This window comes from Ahaetulla prasina, chromosome 1 (genome assembly GCF_028640845.1).
Source record: "Ahaetulla prasina isolate Xishuangbanna chromosome 1, ASM2864084v1, whole genome shotgun sequence".
NCBI classification, from domain to species: domain Eukaryota; kingdom Metazoa; phylum Chordata; class Lepidosauria; order Squamata; family Colubridae; genus Ahaetulla; species Ahaetulla prasina.
In genome coordinates this window covers 54,838,909-54,859,059 of record NC_080539.1, presented here as the reverse complement: position 1 = coordinate 54,859,059, position 20,151 = coordinate 54,838,909, and the positions used below count along the sequence as shown (strand labels likewise).

Sequence of the window (20,151 nt, the reverse complement as noted above, 5' to 3'; positions counted from 1 at the left end):
TAAGACAGAAATATTCTTAGGCCAGAAGGGCTAAAATGGAATCTGAAAGCTTTCTGAAGCATTTGTGATAATTTTAAAGCAAGGATGCAGACCTCGCAAATAAAAAGACCAGACACATTTTATGTGCTGCTGTATAATTATGAATTGCATTGTCCTATGCTGTATCAGTTTTTAAAAACACATACAGGAAGTATCAGGAAACCAATACATTCATATTACAATGAAAAAGAAGGTAAAACAAATGAAAGTCTATTGTTTTCTCACACAGTTCTTAAAACAGGCTAAAGGGCCAAATAGCATTTTTGTGATTACACCACTTTAAAACATCTGGAAGAGATTCTTTTCTTTTTGTAACTCTTTTCTTGTTTATTCCTATGGTATTTCTCTGATGAACATGTATACAACAGCATGTTGTGAAAATGAGTATTACCTTCCATCACAAAATATTGCAAAGGATATAGAGCAGGGGTGTCCAAACTACGGCCCGCGGGCCAACTGCGGCCCACGGGTCAGTTTTTATTGGCCCGCAGCAAATTCTGAAAGTATAATTTAATATGGCCCTTTTCGTGCTGCGAGGCGGTGAGCGGGAAAGAGGCTGCTGGCCGTGCCTGACCCCAGCAGTTCTACCCTCGCCTTCCTCGGGCCGCCTGGCGAGGCTCCTCGCGCCTCCCCATGTCGGACACGCATGGCGGCAGTGACAGCCATCGAGAAACAGGTGAGGAGGCGGCAAGCGGGAAAGTGGCTGCTGGCCGTGCCCGACCCCAGCAGTTCTATCCTCGCCTTCCTCGGGCCGCCTGGTGAGGCTCCTCACGCCTCCACCCCTTGGGCATGGAATAACGAAGGGAGGGGGCGGAGGAGGCGGCGGCAAGCGGGAAAGAGGCTGCTGGCCGTGCCCGACCCCAGCAGTTCTATCCTCGCCTTCCTCGGGCCGCCTGGTGAGGCTCCTCGCGCCTCCACCCCTTGGGCATGGAATAACGAAGGGAGGGGGCGGAGGAGGCGGCGGCAAGCGGGAAAGAGGCTGCTGGCCGTGCCCGACCCCAGCAGTTCTACCCTCGCCTTCCTCGGGCCGCCTGGTGAGGCTCCTCGCGCCTCCACCCCTTGGGCAGGGAATAACGAAGGGAGGGGGCGGAGGAGGCGGCGGAAAGCGGGAAAGAGGCTGCTGGCTGTGCCCGACCCCAGCAGTTCTATCCTCGCCTTCCTCGGGCCGCCTGGTGAGGCTCCTCGCGCCTCCACCCCTTGGGCAGGGAATAACGAAGGGAGGGGGCGGAGGAGGCGGCGGCGAGCGGGAAAGAGGCTGCTGGCCGTGCCCGACCCCAGGAGTTGTACCCTCGCCTTCCTCGGGCCGCCTGGTGAGGCTCCTCATGCCTCCACCCCTTGGGCAGGGAATAATGAAGGGAGGGGGCGGAGGAGGCGGCGGCAAGCGGGAAAGTGGCTGCTGGCCGTGCCTGACCCCAGCAGTTCTAGCTTCGCCTTCCTCGGGCCGCCTGGTGAGGCTCCTCGTGCCTCCACCCCTTGGGCAGGGAATAACGAAGGGAGTTTCAAGTTCATACCAAATACAAAACAAAAGCCAAGATCAGGGGTGTCCAAACTTGGTCTCTTTAAGACTTGTGGACTTCAATTCCCAGAGTTCCTCAGCCAGCAAAGCTGGCTGAGGACTCTGGGAGTTGAAGTCCACAAGTCTTAAAGAGACCAAGTTTGACACCCTAACAAGATGAATGAATATGAAACATTTTCCCCTTAAATGAAGATGATATCCACATATTGTAAACTGCACACTTCCCTGCGCTGTCTGAAATCAAGTCTGCTTTTCCAAAGGCAGACCTTTCTGCTAAAAGGAGAAATATGTTTCTGTAATTACATCTCTTGTGACAGAATTCAACCAGCGTTTTCAAGATTTTTCTGTCATTGAAAAACAAATCAAGCTGTTCTCGACCCCCTTCCTGGTGGATGCAGAAGAAGTGGAGGAGAGTCTGCAGTTAGAACTGATTGAAATGCAATGTGATGATTCTCTGAAGAGTCAACATCAGCTTCTCTCCTCCTGACTTCTATCAGAGTTTGGATCATGCCAAGTTTCCTCTGATGAGGCATACGCAAAAAGAATGATGAGCCTGTTCGGCTCAACATACATATGTGAACAAACATTTTCTCTGTTAAATCAGAACAAAAGCAGACTGAGATCCAGAATGACAGATAGCCATCTCTGTGAAGTCCTTCGTGTCTCAACCACCAAACTTTCTCCTGACATCTCAGCCATCCTTCAATCCAAAGGACAGCATCACTGCTCCCACTGAGAGCAATGTTCTTCACATTATAGGCGAGTTAGAAATACACACAGTAATCATGTGTCAATATGTCACCTCTTGTGTGTGGCCCGGGCCACACATGAATTTACTAGGCTTATATACTGCTTGTTGTCCAGCCGCATGCCTTTCTGAATAATTATATTTAAAAATATTACATTAAAAATCAACATAACATAAACACACATGTACACAAACATAGAGATACACATGCACATATATATAACTCACACACATATAGTATACTTAAGCCTAAACTGTGCATAGGGACTACCCAGACGGCTGAAAAAAGTGATTTCTGACAGGTTCTCACACTTTTGACTGGTCCTCACACCTACAACTATCTTTACATTTTGCACCCTATCTTGTAACCGTGGTGAAGAGAAGCAGTTGTGAAATGAGTGATATGGTTGTTAAAAATGCTGCAATGGGCATAAGTGTGAGGACTGGTCAAAATTACTTTTTTTAGCCCTCTGAGTAGTTTCTATGCCCATAGCCACATCCACTCAGTCACATGAGCAGTTAGCCACGCCCACCAGCCACATGACCACCAAGCCACACCCCAAAATAAGCCACGCCCAAAGAACTGGTACAAAAATTCAGCCCCGTGGCCCGGGCCTTTGCTTATTTTTCTGTATTTGGCCCTCACTCAAAAAACTTTGGACACCCCTGATATAGAGGTATTCACTATTCTTAGTAAATAGAGTCTTTTGAAGAAAACAAACTTAGGAAGTATAAGGATAGCCCAATGAAGAATTTACATAAACAATGTAGGCAGTGGTGGGATTCAGCCGATTCGGGCCAGTTCGGGAGAACCGGTTGTTAAATTGTTAGCTGGCCCCACCCCTCCCCTCTCCGCCCCTTCCACGAGTCCCCACATGCCTTGTTTTGGCTCCCAGGTAAGTGCAGGGAGGCCTACTAGGCCCAAAAATGGGACATGGGAGGAGCGGCATTCCCCCCCCCAGCCCATTTTTGCTCTTAGGAGGCTGCAGGAAGGCCTAGGCCCAAAACGGGACATGAGGGGGGGCTGCCCCCTTGCAGCCCGTTTTTGCTCCCAGGAGGCTGCAAGTAGGCCTACTAGATCCAAAATGGGGCATGGGGTGTGTGTGGCAGCATGCCCCCTTATGGCCCATTTTTGCTCCCAGGGGGTTGCAGGAGGCTGAGTGCTGCCTGTGACACCCCTGGCCACGTCCACCATGGCCACGCTCACCAAGCTGGTCATTAGGACAGAGAACTGATTGTTAAATTATTTTAATCCCATCACTGAATGTAGGGTTCAATGTATACTGGAGGTTTTTATGTTATATTATGTGTCAGATCCAAGTATCCAAGGGTCTTTTCTGTTCAAAAAGGATCTGATGGAGATTTGCTTCTAAAGAAAATGGATAAATAAAACTATTTTTCCTTGGCTCTCTTTCCTCCTCTGGTGTCTTTGACATTAACCTCCAGAAATTAGGAGATCAGAGTAAACTGTTATCTACTCCCAATTCTTTAATAGTAGAATCTACTGAACATAGACTTGATTCAACTCTATTTTTGCAGTGAAGTACCAAGAAAATCTAAATTTTTAAAGCTAACAGACAGCAATTCTGAAAACACTCACTTTTTTATTTCAAACTATGAGTTTGGATTAATTCCTATTACCTACCCAAAGTGATCTTGGTGAGTGGGTGGCGATATACATAAAACATAGCAAAGCAAAAATTCACTCTTTTACCGGTATAAAAGAGTTTTTACTGGTATAAATATATAGTACCTCTTTGTTGAAAAGTTTTGTCCTCCAGTTCTGGCCATGGTTTCCAAACTAACGTTGCCTTGTGATCCTCCGTCTCCACCATTGCTATATCTTTAAGTTCAGGGATATCAGCCTGAAATCTTGAGCCAATGTTGATACACCTCAAAGAAATAAAAATATTTAAAGCATTAAAAATGTAAGTTTATTGCAGAACCTTCCTAAGTCCTTCTCCTCAGAGGAGCCTAAAGAGAAGGACTTAGGAAGACAATAATGGCAGGAAAAAAATATCACTCGTATAGCAAAAAAAGACATTAAGGCAGAAAGCAAAAGTGGCAAAGATAAAACTAATGAAGCAGAAACTTCATATAAAGTGGATTATTTCCTTACATAATCAAGTTGAATAGATGACATACTGTGTTCTTTATTAAAATCATCCAAAAAGGAGCCAGGAAAACACAGTCTATCAAGGGCATCACCTTCTGATCATGAATGAACAATATGACTTATTTCAGGGGTGTCAAACTCAATTTCATTGAGGGCCACATCAGCTTTCTGTTTGATCTTGGGGGGGTGTTGGCGTGGCCGGGGGTGTGTGTGGCCAGCTCATAACTCGCGACAGACTCCTGCAGCCCTCTGCCAGCAAAAATGGAGCGGGGGGGGGGCACGGCCCTCCCAAGCTCTGTTTTCACTGGCAGAGGCACCACAGGATCTGGCCCGCAGGCCTTGAGTTTGAGTTTGACACCCCTGACTTATTTGAAGGACCATCTCTTCCGAATTACATTTACCTGCCACATTAAATCTGGCAGGATTGCAGATCCCATGTGCAAGAGTTCCATCTGACAGGACTTAAGAGATGAGGCTTTTTGCCATGCCATTTGCCCTCTGGAGCAACCATTTGCTGTGGTGGCACAGTGGTTAGAATGCAGTATTTCAGGCTGACTCTGGCCACTGCCAGGAGTTCGATCCTGACAGGCTCAAGGATCTTCCATCCTTCCAAGTTCAGTAAAATGAGGACCCAGAGCCATGTTGAGCTTTCATTTCCTAAAATGCCACTGATGGCCAATATTTGAGGTCATAATTCATGATTTAGCTCAGGACTGCAGTTTTATAATACTTAAATATGTTGCTCTGAAAACTATTTAAAAGTAGCTACAATGTAACCAAGTTGAGCATGAGCAAAATATGAGGCCTTGACGCATACACAAAAACCTGACAGATTCACAGGAATGATTTGTATCTCGACCATTTTTAAAAAAGAAACACACACACTCTCCCCTCCAACTCCAACCAATACAATTTGTGTTGCACGGGATATTAGAGCTCTCTATGAAAGACTTACGGTTCAATATGAATAGTCTGTTCTCCAGGTCTTGGGGTCATAAGAACACTATTTCCATCAATACTATCTGCAAGAAGAATGATAATATAATTTTCACTTTTTGTCTTTGCTCATTAACCAAGTTTCTGAAGTCTGCCTTCTTTTCTTAGAGAAAACAACATTATATTTAAATAAAGAATATTTATCATCCTAATAATAGAGTGAGTACCCATTTATATGCAGGTAACCTTTCGGCACTGTTTTGAAAGAAGTGTCATCAGGTGGTAAGAAAACTGCTCTAATGAAGGCATTTGTCAATCAAATGCCCTCCAAATATATTGAGTCAAGGCCTGACTATGGATACTGTGACTTCTCCTCCATAACTGGAAGAGGTGGATACGGAAGGTCACCCTGGGGAGCTAGTACCAGTCAAAAAACCCCCACAAATGTTATTAAACAGACCAACAGATCATGTAGAACCTACTTTTTACTTTTAATTGTATATTTACATATGCATTTCCCATTGTTTAGAAAACAGTTACTAACAGGATTCTCGCATGATATACTACTTTGTAAGACTATTTTATTTTACACTCCCCAAACAATTATTCAAGACTGCAAGCAATTTTTTTTGTATCCGCAGTGATGAGATAAAAAAAAAATGTTTCCATGTGGTGTAGCATTGCCGTCAAATTTGCTAGCTTCAAGGACATGGTTCTTTGCATCAACTGATTCCAGTAAAAATGGAAAGTCCACGGTGATGAAAAATTAACTTAATGACCTACCCTTGCATTTATGACCTTCACAGGTCTGTAAAGCAAAGCAAAGCTGAAATAAATACGGTCACAGTTTCACTGAGCAATCACTTTGCTTAATGACTGAATTGCGGTCACTGAACAAGCACTGCTGTAACTCAATTTCTGGGCCACATTTAAGAATAAAGGAAGTAGCCCAAATCAGCATGCATGGATTTTCTGCATTTCTTCGTGAACCCATCTGAAACAAAGTAATTATATGTGCAGGAACACTATAAGAAGTACAAAGCAGAATCAATTTAAGCCAACGTTATTATTATTCACAAGTGAATAAAACTAGTAGTTCTTATGTGAGCAACATCTATACTACACTACAACATACTTACTAGATTGACAGAGGAGAATCCGGGGGGTGGGTGTCAGGGGAGTAAGGGGCAGCTGGGGATGAGATGTACCATGAGAAGATATGATGACGCTGCTGAAGAGTCCAGATCCTTGCCGTATGGGGCTAAGCATGGGGGGTGGTGTATAAGGTGGGGGATTATGAGTCCTGTCAATTAGATGGTCTCCTAAAACACGGGGAGAGCGAAGTTGGCTTTGGTACAGAGTAGCCCCAGAGAGAGATGCAGTAAGATTGAAGGAGGGAGGTGGTATGAAGAGTGGTTCAGGTCTGTGGCGGTATTTTTTCTTGTCTTGAAAAGATTTGATATTTTCTTCAGAGTTGGTGATACTTTGGTGATGCTTTCTATTGGGCTCCTGAAAATACAAAAGTTGTTGGTTTAATAGTAAGTGTATTCAATCATACATCAATTAACCCAATACAAGTTTTCAGTGAAACATCAAAACGTGGACTAAAAAATGAATATTCCAATTTACAGGTGCTGCATTCTGACTTCAACAGAGTGATACATCTACTTTTGTTTTACTATTGGGAATCAAGTTTAGAGAGGAATTCCCAAATTACTGCCTCTCATTACAGTCTGCCAGCATTTTAAGATAGAGGACAATAGAGAGGACTTTTTTATGCCAGAACTATAGTGAAGACTAGTGACGGGAACAAAGAGCTTCAAGAATGGCTTTATCTTCAAGATGAAATTTCCTGACTCAGGAGACCAGATTGCCTAACTTTTAAATATCCTCCCTTAAATTGCCATTTACTAAGGAAGACATTTATAGGAATGTAGCATTTATTTATTTACACTGCTGCATTTTAGTCCCTGTCCCTCTTTTTAATCTTCTGAATCCACCATGAAAACCCTTAATGATTTTCGATTAGGGATCTACATCCCTACTTAGCTATGGAAGATTTAAGGCAATTGCTTTGTCTCAGACCAAACTAGCACATAGATTACAAAGATAAAATAAGGAGTGACCCCACATCTTAGCAGAAGGCAGGATACAGCAATAATAAATGAATAAAATATAGTAACATTTGTCCCATCTTGCCCTAGTTTGTTCATGATATATCAAGGGCGGGATTTTTCAATTGGTGAGACACATTCACCAAATTAAACTTAGCATGGACTGTGGTAAACCAGAGACCTTTCTGCTGACCTGGGATCCACTCTTTGGGTACATCAGCACAGCCTGAAAAATATAAAACTATTATTAAACTTGTACAGCTTCATCCGCTGGTTTAGTTTTGTAATAAACTTTCATTATTAAAAATAGTCAGGCCTTTCTTACTGATGCATGACTTCCTGTATTTACATTTATGTCACTTTTTAAAAATAAGTGCTGTAGATTTTGCTTCCTGTTTATTTTGTTGATAGACGATAATTATTTTTTACTATTGCTCATATTTTGCCTGTTTTTTTTTTTAGTTGTTGTGAAATTTGTATTTCACAAAACCCTTTACGTATAAAAAGTGAAACAATAAATTTACAGGGTGATTGGACAAAGGCACCATTTAATTTTCAAGAAATAATGATCGATCAGTAATTAAGTGAAGAATGAGCCAGTTAAAACTGGTTAAAAAGTTGTCCTACAATTTTAAAAGCAGCTGCATTAGGAAGTCAGACATTGGCCTCATGGAATGTAATATTGTGAGGTTTCTCCTTCTCGGATCATCCCCCACAACTGTCTTCCTGGCGTGCATGTTCAATTTTCTTAGGAAAGCAATGCAAAAGGACCTCCCCCTTACAGATTTCTTTCCAAACTATTGTCTGAAGCTGCGGTTAACTTAAATAACAAAAAAGGAGAAAATCAATGCACTGAAGTTCTGTTAAACACTCCCTAGGTTGAACACTCTAGGACAGGGGTCTCCAACCTTGGCAACTTTAAGACTGCCTGAGGAATTCTGGGAGTTGAAGTCTGCAAGTCTTAAAGTTGCCAAGGTTGGAAACCCTTGCTCTAGGAAGGGTAGAGATTTTGAAAGCTTATCTGCTTCTACTGTTTCAGACTGCACTTCCCCAAAAGTTGGTTATGTAGCATCAGTTTCCCAAAGAGGAATTATGGGGAAAAAACAACAACCAGTGGTAGTCAAGTTCATGCATTATTCTTTCTGCTTCTGCGAGATTATTTAATTGTTCCTCTGGATTCAATAAAACTACCACTCTCTAGGACAAACTTGTGCTTAAAGCAGGATAGAATGAATGATGTAATTCTGGATAAATGTATCAGAACCAAGCTATCAGAACTAAGCCCATGCACAAGATGGTCTTTACCAATAAAGATAAGCCCTTCATGGACATTTATTAATATGAGTTTTCCATAATTTCTCAGAGAACCCAACTGGAAAATTCAAACTGGGAGCTGACTGCCATAGGAGATCCAAGGCAGAGGTCAAGGGCTTCTTACGTTTCACCAGCTTTAAGTAGCAACTCCTGGACTTGCATGCTACATGACACAAATTTTAAACTTAAGACAGCGGACAGTTATAACTGTAATTTATTGAAGAAAATGTGATGCTTATCTGAGGAAAAGAAAGCATCAGTCTCAAGCCTCTTACAATGCTTATTCTCTGGAAACAATCTCTGGCACACAGGCATGCACACAAACACACAAGTAGACCATTTTCAAGAAGAAAGCAAACTGGCTTTCAGCCAGCTGCAACAGTAAAATAAGCCAGCACAAAGAACATTAAAGATAACAAATCCCTTTGTTGTTTTCTATTGTGTTTGCCGCTTTGAAAAATTTGGACCATTATAGAAGAGTAATTAACACTGGCTTTGAAATAACTGGAAAAGTCCTTCAAAGCATTGATGTAATGCAAAGGGATTTATTAGGCTCCTACAGCGCAGTTAGTGGCAAGAAGAGAACACTCACAGAAGAAGAGGTACACGGGCTGATGGCGTTAGGAGAATGTGCTGGAGAACAGATCATCCTCACAAGGACAGGCATCTCATCATCTGAGACAGGCTTGTCTTTGACCAGGGCACAGCCATCTCTGGCCTGCTTGCTGGGCTCAGGCGACACAACCTTTACAGGGACAGACACAGGCATGACGATAGGCGCAAAGCTATCCACTTCGGAGGGCAGCTGTTCCTCCTGGTGCTGCTGTGGCAGGTTCTCCCCATCCTCCTGTACAGACAATTATTAAAAGCTTTCACCCACAACTTCAAGCGCCTGGTCATCACTAGAATACTCATAGGCAGCATGAACATCGGGGACTTTTAGGGCATTTTAAAAAAAACTATTTTAAAAGAATTATCATCAGGGATTAAAGTAAATTCCTGCTACCTTGGAATAAATGAATTAGCCTCAAGTATTGTTGCTACAAAAGATTTAACACGATTCCTCGGTTACAAAAACATGTCCTCACTGGAAACCTGTGTCCAAAAGGAACACAAGAAAACTGAACAGAAAGAAAGAAAGAAAAAGAAAGAAAGAAAGAAAGAAAGAAAGAAAGAAAGAAAGGACAGTTTTAAATTACTTGCTGTTCTCTAGCTTTACTTTTCTTTTGAACAATAGGCAAGATTTGATTTGTTAAAACTGGTAACATTGGTAAGTTAATTACTCAATGTCAAGAATGAAACGATTTTACTGATTACACTGATTACCGTATATACTCGAGTATAAGCCGAGTTTTTCAGCACGTTTTTTGTGCTGAAAAGCTACCGGCTTATACCGAGTTCACGCCTCGATGTACTTCGGGAACCCCGCACAGGAGACGCCAAAGAGGCGGCGAGATCGTCCGGCGGGATTTGCCCAAGGCTGAGCAGTTCGCCGCGCGGACCTGAGCCAAGCCGGTCCCAGTCCAGCCGAACGGTGAAAGCGACATGCCGAGCGCCGCCCGCTTTCACCGCTCGCTGGCCAGGTTGTGCCAAGAAACCATTTAAAAGCCCCGCCAGGGCTTTCTCTTCCTCCGTGCTTCAGAAGTTGGGCTTTTAAATGGTTTCTTCGCGGCACAGCCTGGCGGAGTTATTGCCGGCCGCAGTCCAGCCAACGGTGAAAGCGCCGAGCGCCGCCCGCCACCGCTCGCTGACTGGGACCGCTTGGCTCGGGTCCGCAGCCAGGCTGTGCCGCAAGAAACCATTTAAAAGCCCCGCCAGGCTTTCTGCGTAGGGGCTTTTAAATGGTTTCTTCGCGCACAGCCTGGCGGAGTTACGGATCGAAGAAGCCGGTCCCAGTCCAGCCGAACGGTGAAAGCGGAGTGGCGCCGGCATGTCGCCACCGCTCGCTGGACTGGGACCGCTTGGCTCGGGTCCCGCGCGGGCGGGGCGGGGAGCCGACTTTGGCCCTTTAGCAAGGAGGAAGGTGGGAGGGAAGCGGAGCTGCCGCTGTGGCGCCCGCCGAGCCGCCGCCGCCGCCTGGAAGAGGGAGGAGGTGACCTTCACGCTGGAGAGGGTGGGGATGGGGGTTGAGGGGCGGCAAGAGGAGCGAGCGGAGGAAGAGGAGGAGGCGACGGCCCCGCCGACAGCGTTGCTAAGACCAGCCCACGCCCAAGAGGGAAAGGGAGCGAGTGGGTGGGTGGCTGGGACGAGACCCCACCACAAACACACACACAGCCGGTCGGACGGCGCGGTTCCTTTCTCTCTCTCTCGCCTGCGCCAAGGCGCTGGAAGGGGCGGAGAGCGAACAGCAGCAGGAGCAGCCGGCGCCGCCGCCTCCTCCTCCTCCTCCTCCTTTCGTGGCGGGCTGCTTCCAAGTCTGGAAATCTGTTTTGGGAAGTGGTGGTGCAGCGGCAGTTCAGCCCTGTCGGCCGGGGAAGGAGGCGGTGGATCGGATTCTCGCCACAATCAAGTCGGCTGGAAAGCTTGCTGCTTCTTCTTCTTTTGCTTTCCCCCACCCACTCTTTTCGCTCTCTTGCAACGCTGCTGCAGCTCCTCGGCTCCTTTTCCCGGCGCCCAGAAGGCTCGAGCCTCTGCTGCCGATTGAATACTAAAATAAAATAAAAGAGCGGAGAAGAACGGGCGCCATGGTGTCCGCGTCCTGTCGCCGCCCGGCAGGACGCTTAAAAAAGGCGGGGAGTTGAAAAGAGGCTGCCTCTTCGGGTTACCTCAACATCCATTCCAGAGCCGCTAAAGAGCGCTGCTTGGCCCGCCTGGTTGGGGAACGGCACAAAAAGGGTCCCTGGTGACCCAGAATTCATCCTAGCCCCATTGACTGGCCCTTTGACTCGATAGGATTTAGCTGACGGGATTGTTAAACAGCGCACCTTTCTTCTGGGGAGAGAAGTCACCTAATAAATATTGGGAGGTGTTTTCAAGGAAACATAGGGGTCCACCTTCTGCCCACAAGAAATGTAGGGAAATGCCACCATTCCCAGCCTTCTGAGCACATCAGCTTATCCTGGCAGAGGATGAGGAAAGTCGATTTCAAAGCCTTTGGAAATCACCAGCTTGGAAAAAGCTAAATTATGTAGGGCTATTCAGCTACAACTTCGTGTTTAAGTTTTGTCTTTGAAGGAAGACATAGTTAAACGAGCAGCAAATTTTAGAAAAGGGGAAGGCCAAATATTCAAAAAGAAATGCACAAGCATTGATACCTGTCTGAAGATAGGGGATGCCCGTATCCCTCCATGAGACCTCATGTGACCATTTAGAGCTGGTAAACTTTTAAACTCTTTGAAACATACAGAGCACGTCAGTTTGCTCTTTGGTTCGGATCTTTCAACGTATGTTTCTTTATCACAAGCATTGCTGTTACAAAAGACAGAGAAAGAAGATGTTTTTTTTAGAAAGAATGCTCCTAAATACATTATAATTAATATATACAGAACAGTTGGGGTGGGGTGAACTCTGAAACCTCAGCATGCTCAAATTATTGAATCCAATAAAACACCCAAACAAAATATTCATAGTTAATTCAGCCATCCCCTAATTCTTACAGTTCTTGCTGTCACATATTATACTAAAAGAAGCTGCTGGAGGTGTTTTCTGGAAGGGCTCAGTAACTATTAAGATCAAGTTTCACTTCTGCAGAAATGTAGTACTAAAAAGTCAGCAAAGCCAAAGTTAAGGTAAATGAATATACAAACAGGACTTAAATTTATAACGAGTATTGATATAAACATCTACAGAATAACAGGGTAAATATTCAGCGCAGTGTTCTCAAAATGCAGAGAAGACACAACAAGGTTAAAGTTTTATCCTTGGGAAGTAATTCCCACTAAGAGAGATACTGGAGTAATTTTATACAGGGTCATATTGAAAATATAGGAACACTCTTCATGTATTACTCAGTGGTCCATTAGATCATGGGTCCCCAACCTTTCGGACCTCAGGGACCACTAAGTTCATAATTTTAAATCCTGCTGATCACTAATATGATCTGCCTAATGGCTGGGTGGGTGGGCGTGGCTAGGTGGTCATGTGACTGGGTGGTCATGGCCAACTCCTCGCCTCTCCGCCCGGGCCCCTTAGGGCCCCAACAGGAAGCAGTTGTTGGAGCTAAGCAGCCACCATGAGAAAGAGTTGGCAAAACAGTTGGCTCAGTTCAAATTGGATCTGACCGAGAAGGAGGCTCAGCAGAAGCACCTCACTGAGGACTAAGAGCATAGGCTTTCCAAGCAGAGGGAAGATCTGCAGAAGTGCAAGGTCAGGTATCGGAGGCTCAGTAGGCTGAGATGGTCAGCCAGTTCCAGGCCATGATGCAGCCCCATTGGAACAAGGCCCTCCGGCTCTTCGTCATCAGCACTTCCCCCCAGCCTTCGTCCCATACCAGGAGACTGAAGCAGACTCCAAGTCGGAATATCTGCCCCCCTCCGACCCACACAAAAAGACCCCGAAGGGGGAGGCTCTCTGCAGCAACATGAACGTTCACCGCACGTATCCGTCCCAGGCCTTTTGTTTAAGGATCCCTGATTTAGTGCAATATTAAAAATGCAAATAATTTTTCTGCGAACCACCAACATTTTCTTGCGGACCACCAGTGGTCCATGGACCACCAGTTGGTGACTGCTGCATTATATGACTTACCACTGCCCCATTTTTCAGTCATCAACACTTGCTGCAGATGTAAAAGCCCATGTAAGACCAGAAAAGTGGCAGATTTGATTGCCAGATGGAAGCCTTGGTATATATTTTGATAGTGCAGTCATTTATTCCAACTTGTTGGCATCCATGACAAGTGGCATACTTGACGTTAGGGTCTATACTAGTAATGTACTTGTGTATTCATCTAAAGGTTTTATGCGAAACTATTTTAACCAAATACATCTAAATGCAACTGAAATGTAACAAATAATGATTGAAAGCATGCAATACAACAGATATTGAAAAAGCTTTAAGTTATATTTAAAAACACAGCTATGAGTTTATGCCCTTATGTTAATCTTAGTTAAGAATCAGTACTTGGATATTGAAGACTGTAAGAATGTGCCAGTGGGATGTTGACATTGTGATCATGCTCAAAGCAGGCAATATTCACACATGGCAACAATATTGTAGAGTTCAAATGCTGTAAATATGGATACCGTATATACTCGAATATAAGCCGATCCGAGTATAAGCCGAGGTCCCCAATTTTACCCCAAAAAACTGGGGTAAACTGGGGACTCGAGTATAAGCCGAGGGAGGGAAATGAGGCAGCTACCGGTCAGGGAAACCCTCCCTCCCTCAGCCGAGAAGGCTGGCGGGTCCCCCCGCCCCCCCCCTCACTGCACCGGCAGGGCGTCCCGCTAATGCAAAAGCCCGCCAAGTTTGCCATCCGGTATAATGTGAAAAAGAAGAAACAAAACAACTCGAGTATAAGCCGTATATACTCGAGTATAAGCCGAGGGGACGTTTTTCAGCACAAAAAACGTGCTGAAAAACTCGGCTTATACTCGAGTATATACGGTATTTAAAAAGGAAACAGAAAATAGTGTTGTAATAATTGCAACAATGTAGTAATCTCGGTTCTGTGTATGTAAAAGAAAATGGATGAAAAGCATCGTTTTAATTACTTGTTTATATAAATAAAATATTTAAATTAATTTGTAATGATTCAAGGACAGTTTTAAATTACTTGCTGTTCTCTAGCTTTACTTTTCTTTTGAACAATAGGCAAGATTTGATTTGTTAAAACTGGTAACATTGGTAAGTTAATTACTCAATGTCAAGAATGAAACGATTTTACTGATTACACTGATTATGTAATGAGAAAATAAGATCTGATAAGTAACTTGAAAGTCATGATCATAATAAAGAAAGGGAAGTTCGTTAAATCAGATCCTTGAAGCAACTGGTAAGTCCTATTTAACAAAAAAGAAACAAAAATGTAAGGTCTAAATGCAAAAACATGCAGATAATTATATTTTATTTATAAATGGTTTCATCAATTCACCAAATCTGAAACATTAAATTAGCAATAAGCTTTTTCTGTAATTCTTTGCTCTATGCAATGACTCAATTAAATTCCACACTAACTGATGGTGCATAATGTTTTAAGGTAAGCTTTTTGCTATATGATTTTTTAATACACAAGCAACACAAATAGACAGAAGTGCATCACAAAACACAATCCATTGAACTAATTTGTCCACAAAAGTTTCTTTGGTGGCATCAGCACCCATAGCACAGGGTAAATATCTGAAACCAGATATTTATTTTGAGCAAAGGTGCTACGGTGCAAAGGTTGTTCTTTAGTAGAATAAACACACATCAATAGAAGATGTTTTGGGTCATGGTGTTCTAGCCATGAGTTATGAAGAGAAAGAGGGCATGAGTTCTTGCCAACTAAAGAGATGACAATGGCTTCTAACTAGCATCCTGTATTTCAGGTAGGAATATTTAAAAAAGAAGAAAGGAAAAAAAAACATCCACAGGTAAAATTATAATTTTGCTAATTTAAAAAGGACACCACCATCTAAGAGGCAAATATCTGGCTGGGTATCAAGAAAACTTTTAAATACTTTTTTGTTTGAGAAAGCACACCTCAACAAGGGACCACCCTAAGAAATGCACCATTGAGAGTGGCGAATATCTGTAGCTGAGGTATAGGATGAGGATGGAGGTTTGTTCTCCATGCTTGTTGCTTGGTTTCCAAACATTTCATTACCAGGCTAGGTAACAACTTTAGCAGAGTTTAGCGGATGTCAGTGTTCTTCCGCTTGAAAGGGCTTCTTGTGGTCAGTGGGTCTTGGGATGGGGAGGTCACATCAGACGGGGAATTCCTGATGTGATCCTCACCTGACCTCACCTCCCCATCAAAAGACCCACTGACCACACAAAGCCCTTATAAGCAGAAGAACACCAACACTGACATCCCCTAAACTCCACTGAAGATGTTACCTAGCCTGGTAATGAAATGGCCAGAAACCAACCCACAAGCTTGGAGAACGAACTTTCACTCTCATGCACCATTTCATTTGAGAAAGTTGAGACATCACTTTGTGAAAAACTGCTGAGTTCAATTGGGAAGGAAGACAAAGTAGCCTTCTGTAGAAACAATGTATGCACCAAAACCTTGTGTTAGCAATTCTAAAAGAAAAATTATGTAAGATCCGAAAAATGTACAGGTATAAACTAAACATAAGAGTTCTCGTGGCCCAAATACAAATTCTACTTACAACATCTTAGTACTGGGCATGTTGCTGCTGAATTTCAGGATGATGTGGTTCCCCCATCCCCCCCCCCGAAATAACTATGGGAAAAAGAGGCTCTAGAAAACAAACCATTCCTCTCAGATAGTCTAAACCATACTACTGAATTTTCCTGTACAATTTGGTGCAATTTTGATATAATGGGAGGGCTTTTAAAGTTTGGAATATGAAAAGTTGCCTTCAGTTCTACTTTCAAAAAATATTCAACGATAACAAAACTATAGCCTGACTTAAATTGGATCAGCATTTCCAGTGGTGCTACAGCATCATCAGAAGACCTCTTGTAATTCCACAGATGGTCCTGCTTGAGGCCCGTTAAAGTTTGTCACACTTTTCCATGATACAGTTGAAGGAAAAAGCTGAAGGCATAGCTTCAGAATAGAAAGGGGAGGACGAATGATCACAACTAAGATGACTGGAAGTAAATGGACTTTCCTGAATCTAAAATCACTTATGATCTTTAGAAAGCTTGCCTAGAATAGTTAAATGATTAGATATAGAACAAACATAAGGTGCCTAAGGGTTAAGTTTTATATTCTTAACAACTAGTTTTATATTCTTAACAACTAAGGTTCTATCACTGTCATATGGTCTTCTACCACAGATTAACGGCCACAAAAATTATTGCTATATTTCAATGTAGCAGTCTAAAAGATTGCTTACAAGTTAATTGATTATTTGTACACTATTTTGGATTTTTAGGCCACTATTTTGGATTTTTAGAAGACATCAATAATTAATCACAACTATACCTCTGTTCAGGAGAAACTGATGGAAGTCTGCCATCGAGTAACTGGATCTGCTATTAAAAAAGATAGGAGAACTTTAAGTAAACCAGTAAGTTGTTTAATTAGTCTGCATCACTTTTCCTAGTTTACACATGCATACCTTGATCAAGAGGCAACGCTCTAGTGATAGGAAATTGGTCACAGTCAAGTGAATGAGAGTTTTTTTTATGTCCTTAGTTGTTTCTCATGGAACCCCATCAAAACACAGTTTGAAAAAAACTGGTCTAAAATATTGGGAAGATTGAGGAAGGCATTAAAGGTATCACTCTGCTACCCTGCATAGTTCAGATCTGAACATGAAGCAATATTGAACTCTTGGAGAAGAAACAAAAAGGCGTCCTGTTATTGTGTATCTTAGCCAAATGAATGGTGAGGCCTTATCCAACAGACTCCATAGGAGGCAGGCCTCTAAGAATGCCCAATGTAGACAGTCATTTTAAAATTTCCAATGGAATATCTACATTTATACAGATTTCCACCAGCAAACACTCTTTAATCATATCTAGAAGCATCTAACCTAGTTTCACTGGCTCATCATAGATGGACAGTTGGAATAAATGCTAAATGTTAGGGATTCACAAAATGGCTCTGCCAACAGAAGTATCTGTTTGTCTCAAAGAACATAAATTTCAATGCCATAAAAGGCTCCTTTTATTTCACTGGACAACTGTCGTTGATAAAATGCAAAGACTGAAACCCTAGGTCTGAAGCCACCTATCCCGAAACCTTCCAAAATCTGCTACTGAATTATCATTTTTAATGCACCAAAAGGGAAAACATTAATTTTTTTTCAAACATAGTCTTACATTTAATTTCAATGGGAGTGATACTGAATGAAGCTTTTGTCCTGGCTCCACTTATTTTTCTGGGGTGTTGTCCAGAAAATATTACTGAAATCCAAGTATACATTTCACAAATTATCATGCATGCCTGCTCTATGTTGTAAGATGATACAGCTAGTTATCAGAAAGTACCGGTAAGATATAAAGTTCTACATACCTGTGGCCATACTGCACTGGGAGACAACTGCTGAGGTCTTTTGTTATTCATCTGAACACTTGTTGAAGGTCTAAGAGGTTGTTGGGAGATTGTGCTGTCCACAGAATTCAGGCCCTGTGGTGGTGGATCTTCAGTCCCCTCTGCCATAGGGAGTCCCAGGTGCTCCTCCATCAATGCCTGAGCGTTACCATCACTCTGGTAATGATCGGGCTGACTGGCATCACCAGGTGGCTGGTGCTGCTGCAGAACACTTTGTGGATACAAATGTTTGAAAGACTGCTGCTGATCTTGATAGAAATACGGAGGGACTGCTCCTAGCTGTATAAGCTGCATGGAATTACCTCGATCTTGGGAGTATTGCTGAGGTTCGTGCAGAGGCTTCTGGCTAGTATCCCTGTGATAGGGAGGAAGTTGTGTTTGTATCTGCTGCTGCTGCTGCTGTTGTAACTGTTGCATCATAGGCTGTATTGGATAATACTGAGCTGTTTGCATGGGGCACTGCCTCTGTTGCTGCTGCTGAGGCTGCATCTCATGTACCAAGAGCCTGTGCTGTCCTTGATGGGGTTGCTGCTGTTGCAGATAGTATTGCTCTTGCTGTAGCTGCGGTGGTAGCAAATGTTGAGAATGCATTTGCTGCAAGTGAGCCTGTTCCTGGTGCATGGCGGAGTGCATTGGGATGTGGGCAACATGTTGCTGGTTGTCGTAATAAAGAGAGGACTGGTGTTGCATTAACTGCATTTGCTGCTTTTGCTGTGCACTTCCAAATCCGGGATGGACTTGCTGTGGCATCTGCTGATATCTCGACACAAGTTGTTGTTCCACAGCAGGTTTCTGAGACAGCAACTGTCGAAGTGCACTATCACCAGCATTCTCCATCACTGGAGGTTGCGACTGAATGTGCTGAGAGACATTGTTCACTTGGATCCTTAAGTTTTGGCTAGCAAACACCTGGGCAAAAGAGTCTAATTTATGCAAAACTCCACTGGTAATTTTTTGTGATCTGAGGTCATTGCTCTGGGAACAGAGATGGTCAAAGCCATCAACCGGTTCACTCTGAGCCATTGGGTTCCACATGACATGCTGACTGTTTCTTACTGGGAGATGGTTTCCAGATGCCAAATGGGCCCAGTCTGCTTGCCTGGGAGAATCCATTAGCCCAAGGGCTTTAGGCCCAACATTCAAAGATATGTTTTCCCTGGCATCATGAGGGAATGAGGGAGAGAGGGGAGACTCTGGAGACGTATGCATGGCTGAAGTTCCATAGTTGTGGTTTGCAGATGCCAGAGGACTCAAGTGCTGCTGCTGGTAATATACATTTTCGCTATTATTAACTATGTGGTTTGTTTTATACGTCTGCTGATCCCCCATTTTCAGCACTTTTTCTCTCAGCAAGAACCATTTAAAACACAATCAAATACTGTAGTCCTGAGAGAACTTAAAAATAAAACATTGCAAACCGATTTTATTCTTTTGACCACTTGTTCTGGAGAACTGAATTTTTTTTATGGATGGTGAATTCTACTTCAGCCTGAAAAAAAGCCTTTACTGAAACCAAGATATTTGTTGGGCTTTAGTCACCTGTAAAGGAAAAAGAAAGGACTATAACTACAATCGTCCTATATCCTCTTGAACACAACTGTTCAAAACTTTTCTATATGGGAGTGCTGGGCTGTAGTATCCAGTAAAAGGTTTGTTACATGACTGACGGGGACAAAGATTCTGAAAGGTGAGGGTTTTTTTCTTTCAAGGATGAATATATCTTGTTGTTATGTGTTTCTTAAGCCTAAATATCTATTTCACAATGTTGCCTACTGAAAAATCTCAATAACGAATCTCATTTAGTGTTTAGTGGTTTGCCAATTTCTAGGTGCTCTGATGACATAAGAAACCAGGGGTTATATAAAATCTATGGACCACAGGTGTCAAACTCGCAACGTCACATTGCTATCACATGATGTTTTGTGATTTTTTTTCCCCTTCGCGAAGCTGGGCTGGCCGTGGCTTGCGCGTGATGCACCCGGCCCGCAGGATGCCAGTTTGATTTCCCCTGCTATAGACTATGTTTCCCACCCATTCAAAAGAATAAATTCATAGTTTACTATGTTCCTAGGTATACCTTTGTTTCTGGAAGTTTAAATCGCTTTAACTGCATGCAGCCTATGCTAATGGAGGGCTTGGTTATTCACAAATCATAGCCCCAATGCAGACTTCTTTATAATCCCATGGAGTCAAGGCCCAAAATCTTGAGGGCAAACTTCAAGAAACAGTGGATCAATTTCCTATTGATTG

At 43.2% G+C, this 20,151-nt stretch overlaps 1 protein-coding gene across 19 annotated transcripts in view; it reads right to left on the bottom strand.

The window, feature by feature from the left end:
* Positions 1-20,151, bottom strand: part of TRERF1 (transcriptional regulating factor 1) — a 102,140-nt gene that overhangs the window by 11,934 nt on the left and 70,055 nt on the right. For 7 of the 19 annotated variants that reach the window (XM_058165267.1, XM_058165271.1, XM_058165270.1 and 4 more), the window contains 8 exons: positions 17,863-19,440; positions 16,828-16,877; positions 12,038-12,191; positions 9,376-9,630; positions 7,651-7,695; positions 6,495-6,864; positions 5,375-5,441; positions 4,057-4,196 (listed from right to left, as the gene is read on the bottom strand). In XM_058165267.1, the coding sequence (XP_058021250.1) occupies positions 4,057-4,196; positions 5,375-5,441; positions 6,495-6,864; positions 7,651-7,695; positions 9,376-9,630; positions 12,038-12,191; positions 16,828-16,877; positions 17,863-19,230 (2,449 nt within the window). In that variant the 5' untranslated portion in view covers positions 19,231-19,440. Of the gene's footprint in view, positions 1-4,056; positions 4,197-5,374; positions 5,442-6,494; positions 6,865-7,650; positions 7,696-9,375; positions 9,631-12,037; positions 12,192-16,827; positions 16,878-17,862; positions 19,441-19,978; positions 20,142-20,151 lie in introns of all 19 variants that reach the window. The other 12 variants (XM_058165268.1, XM_058165269.1, XM_058165272.1 and 9 more) reach the window with 9 other exon arrangements.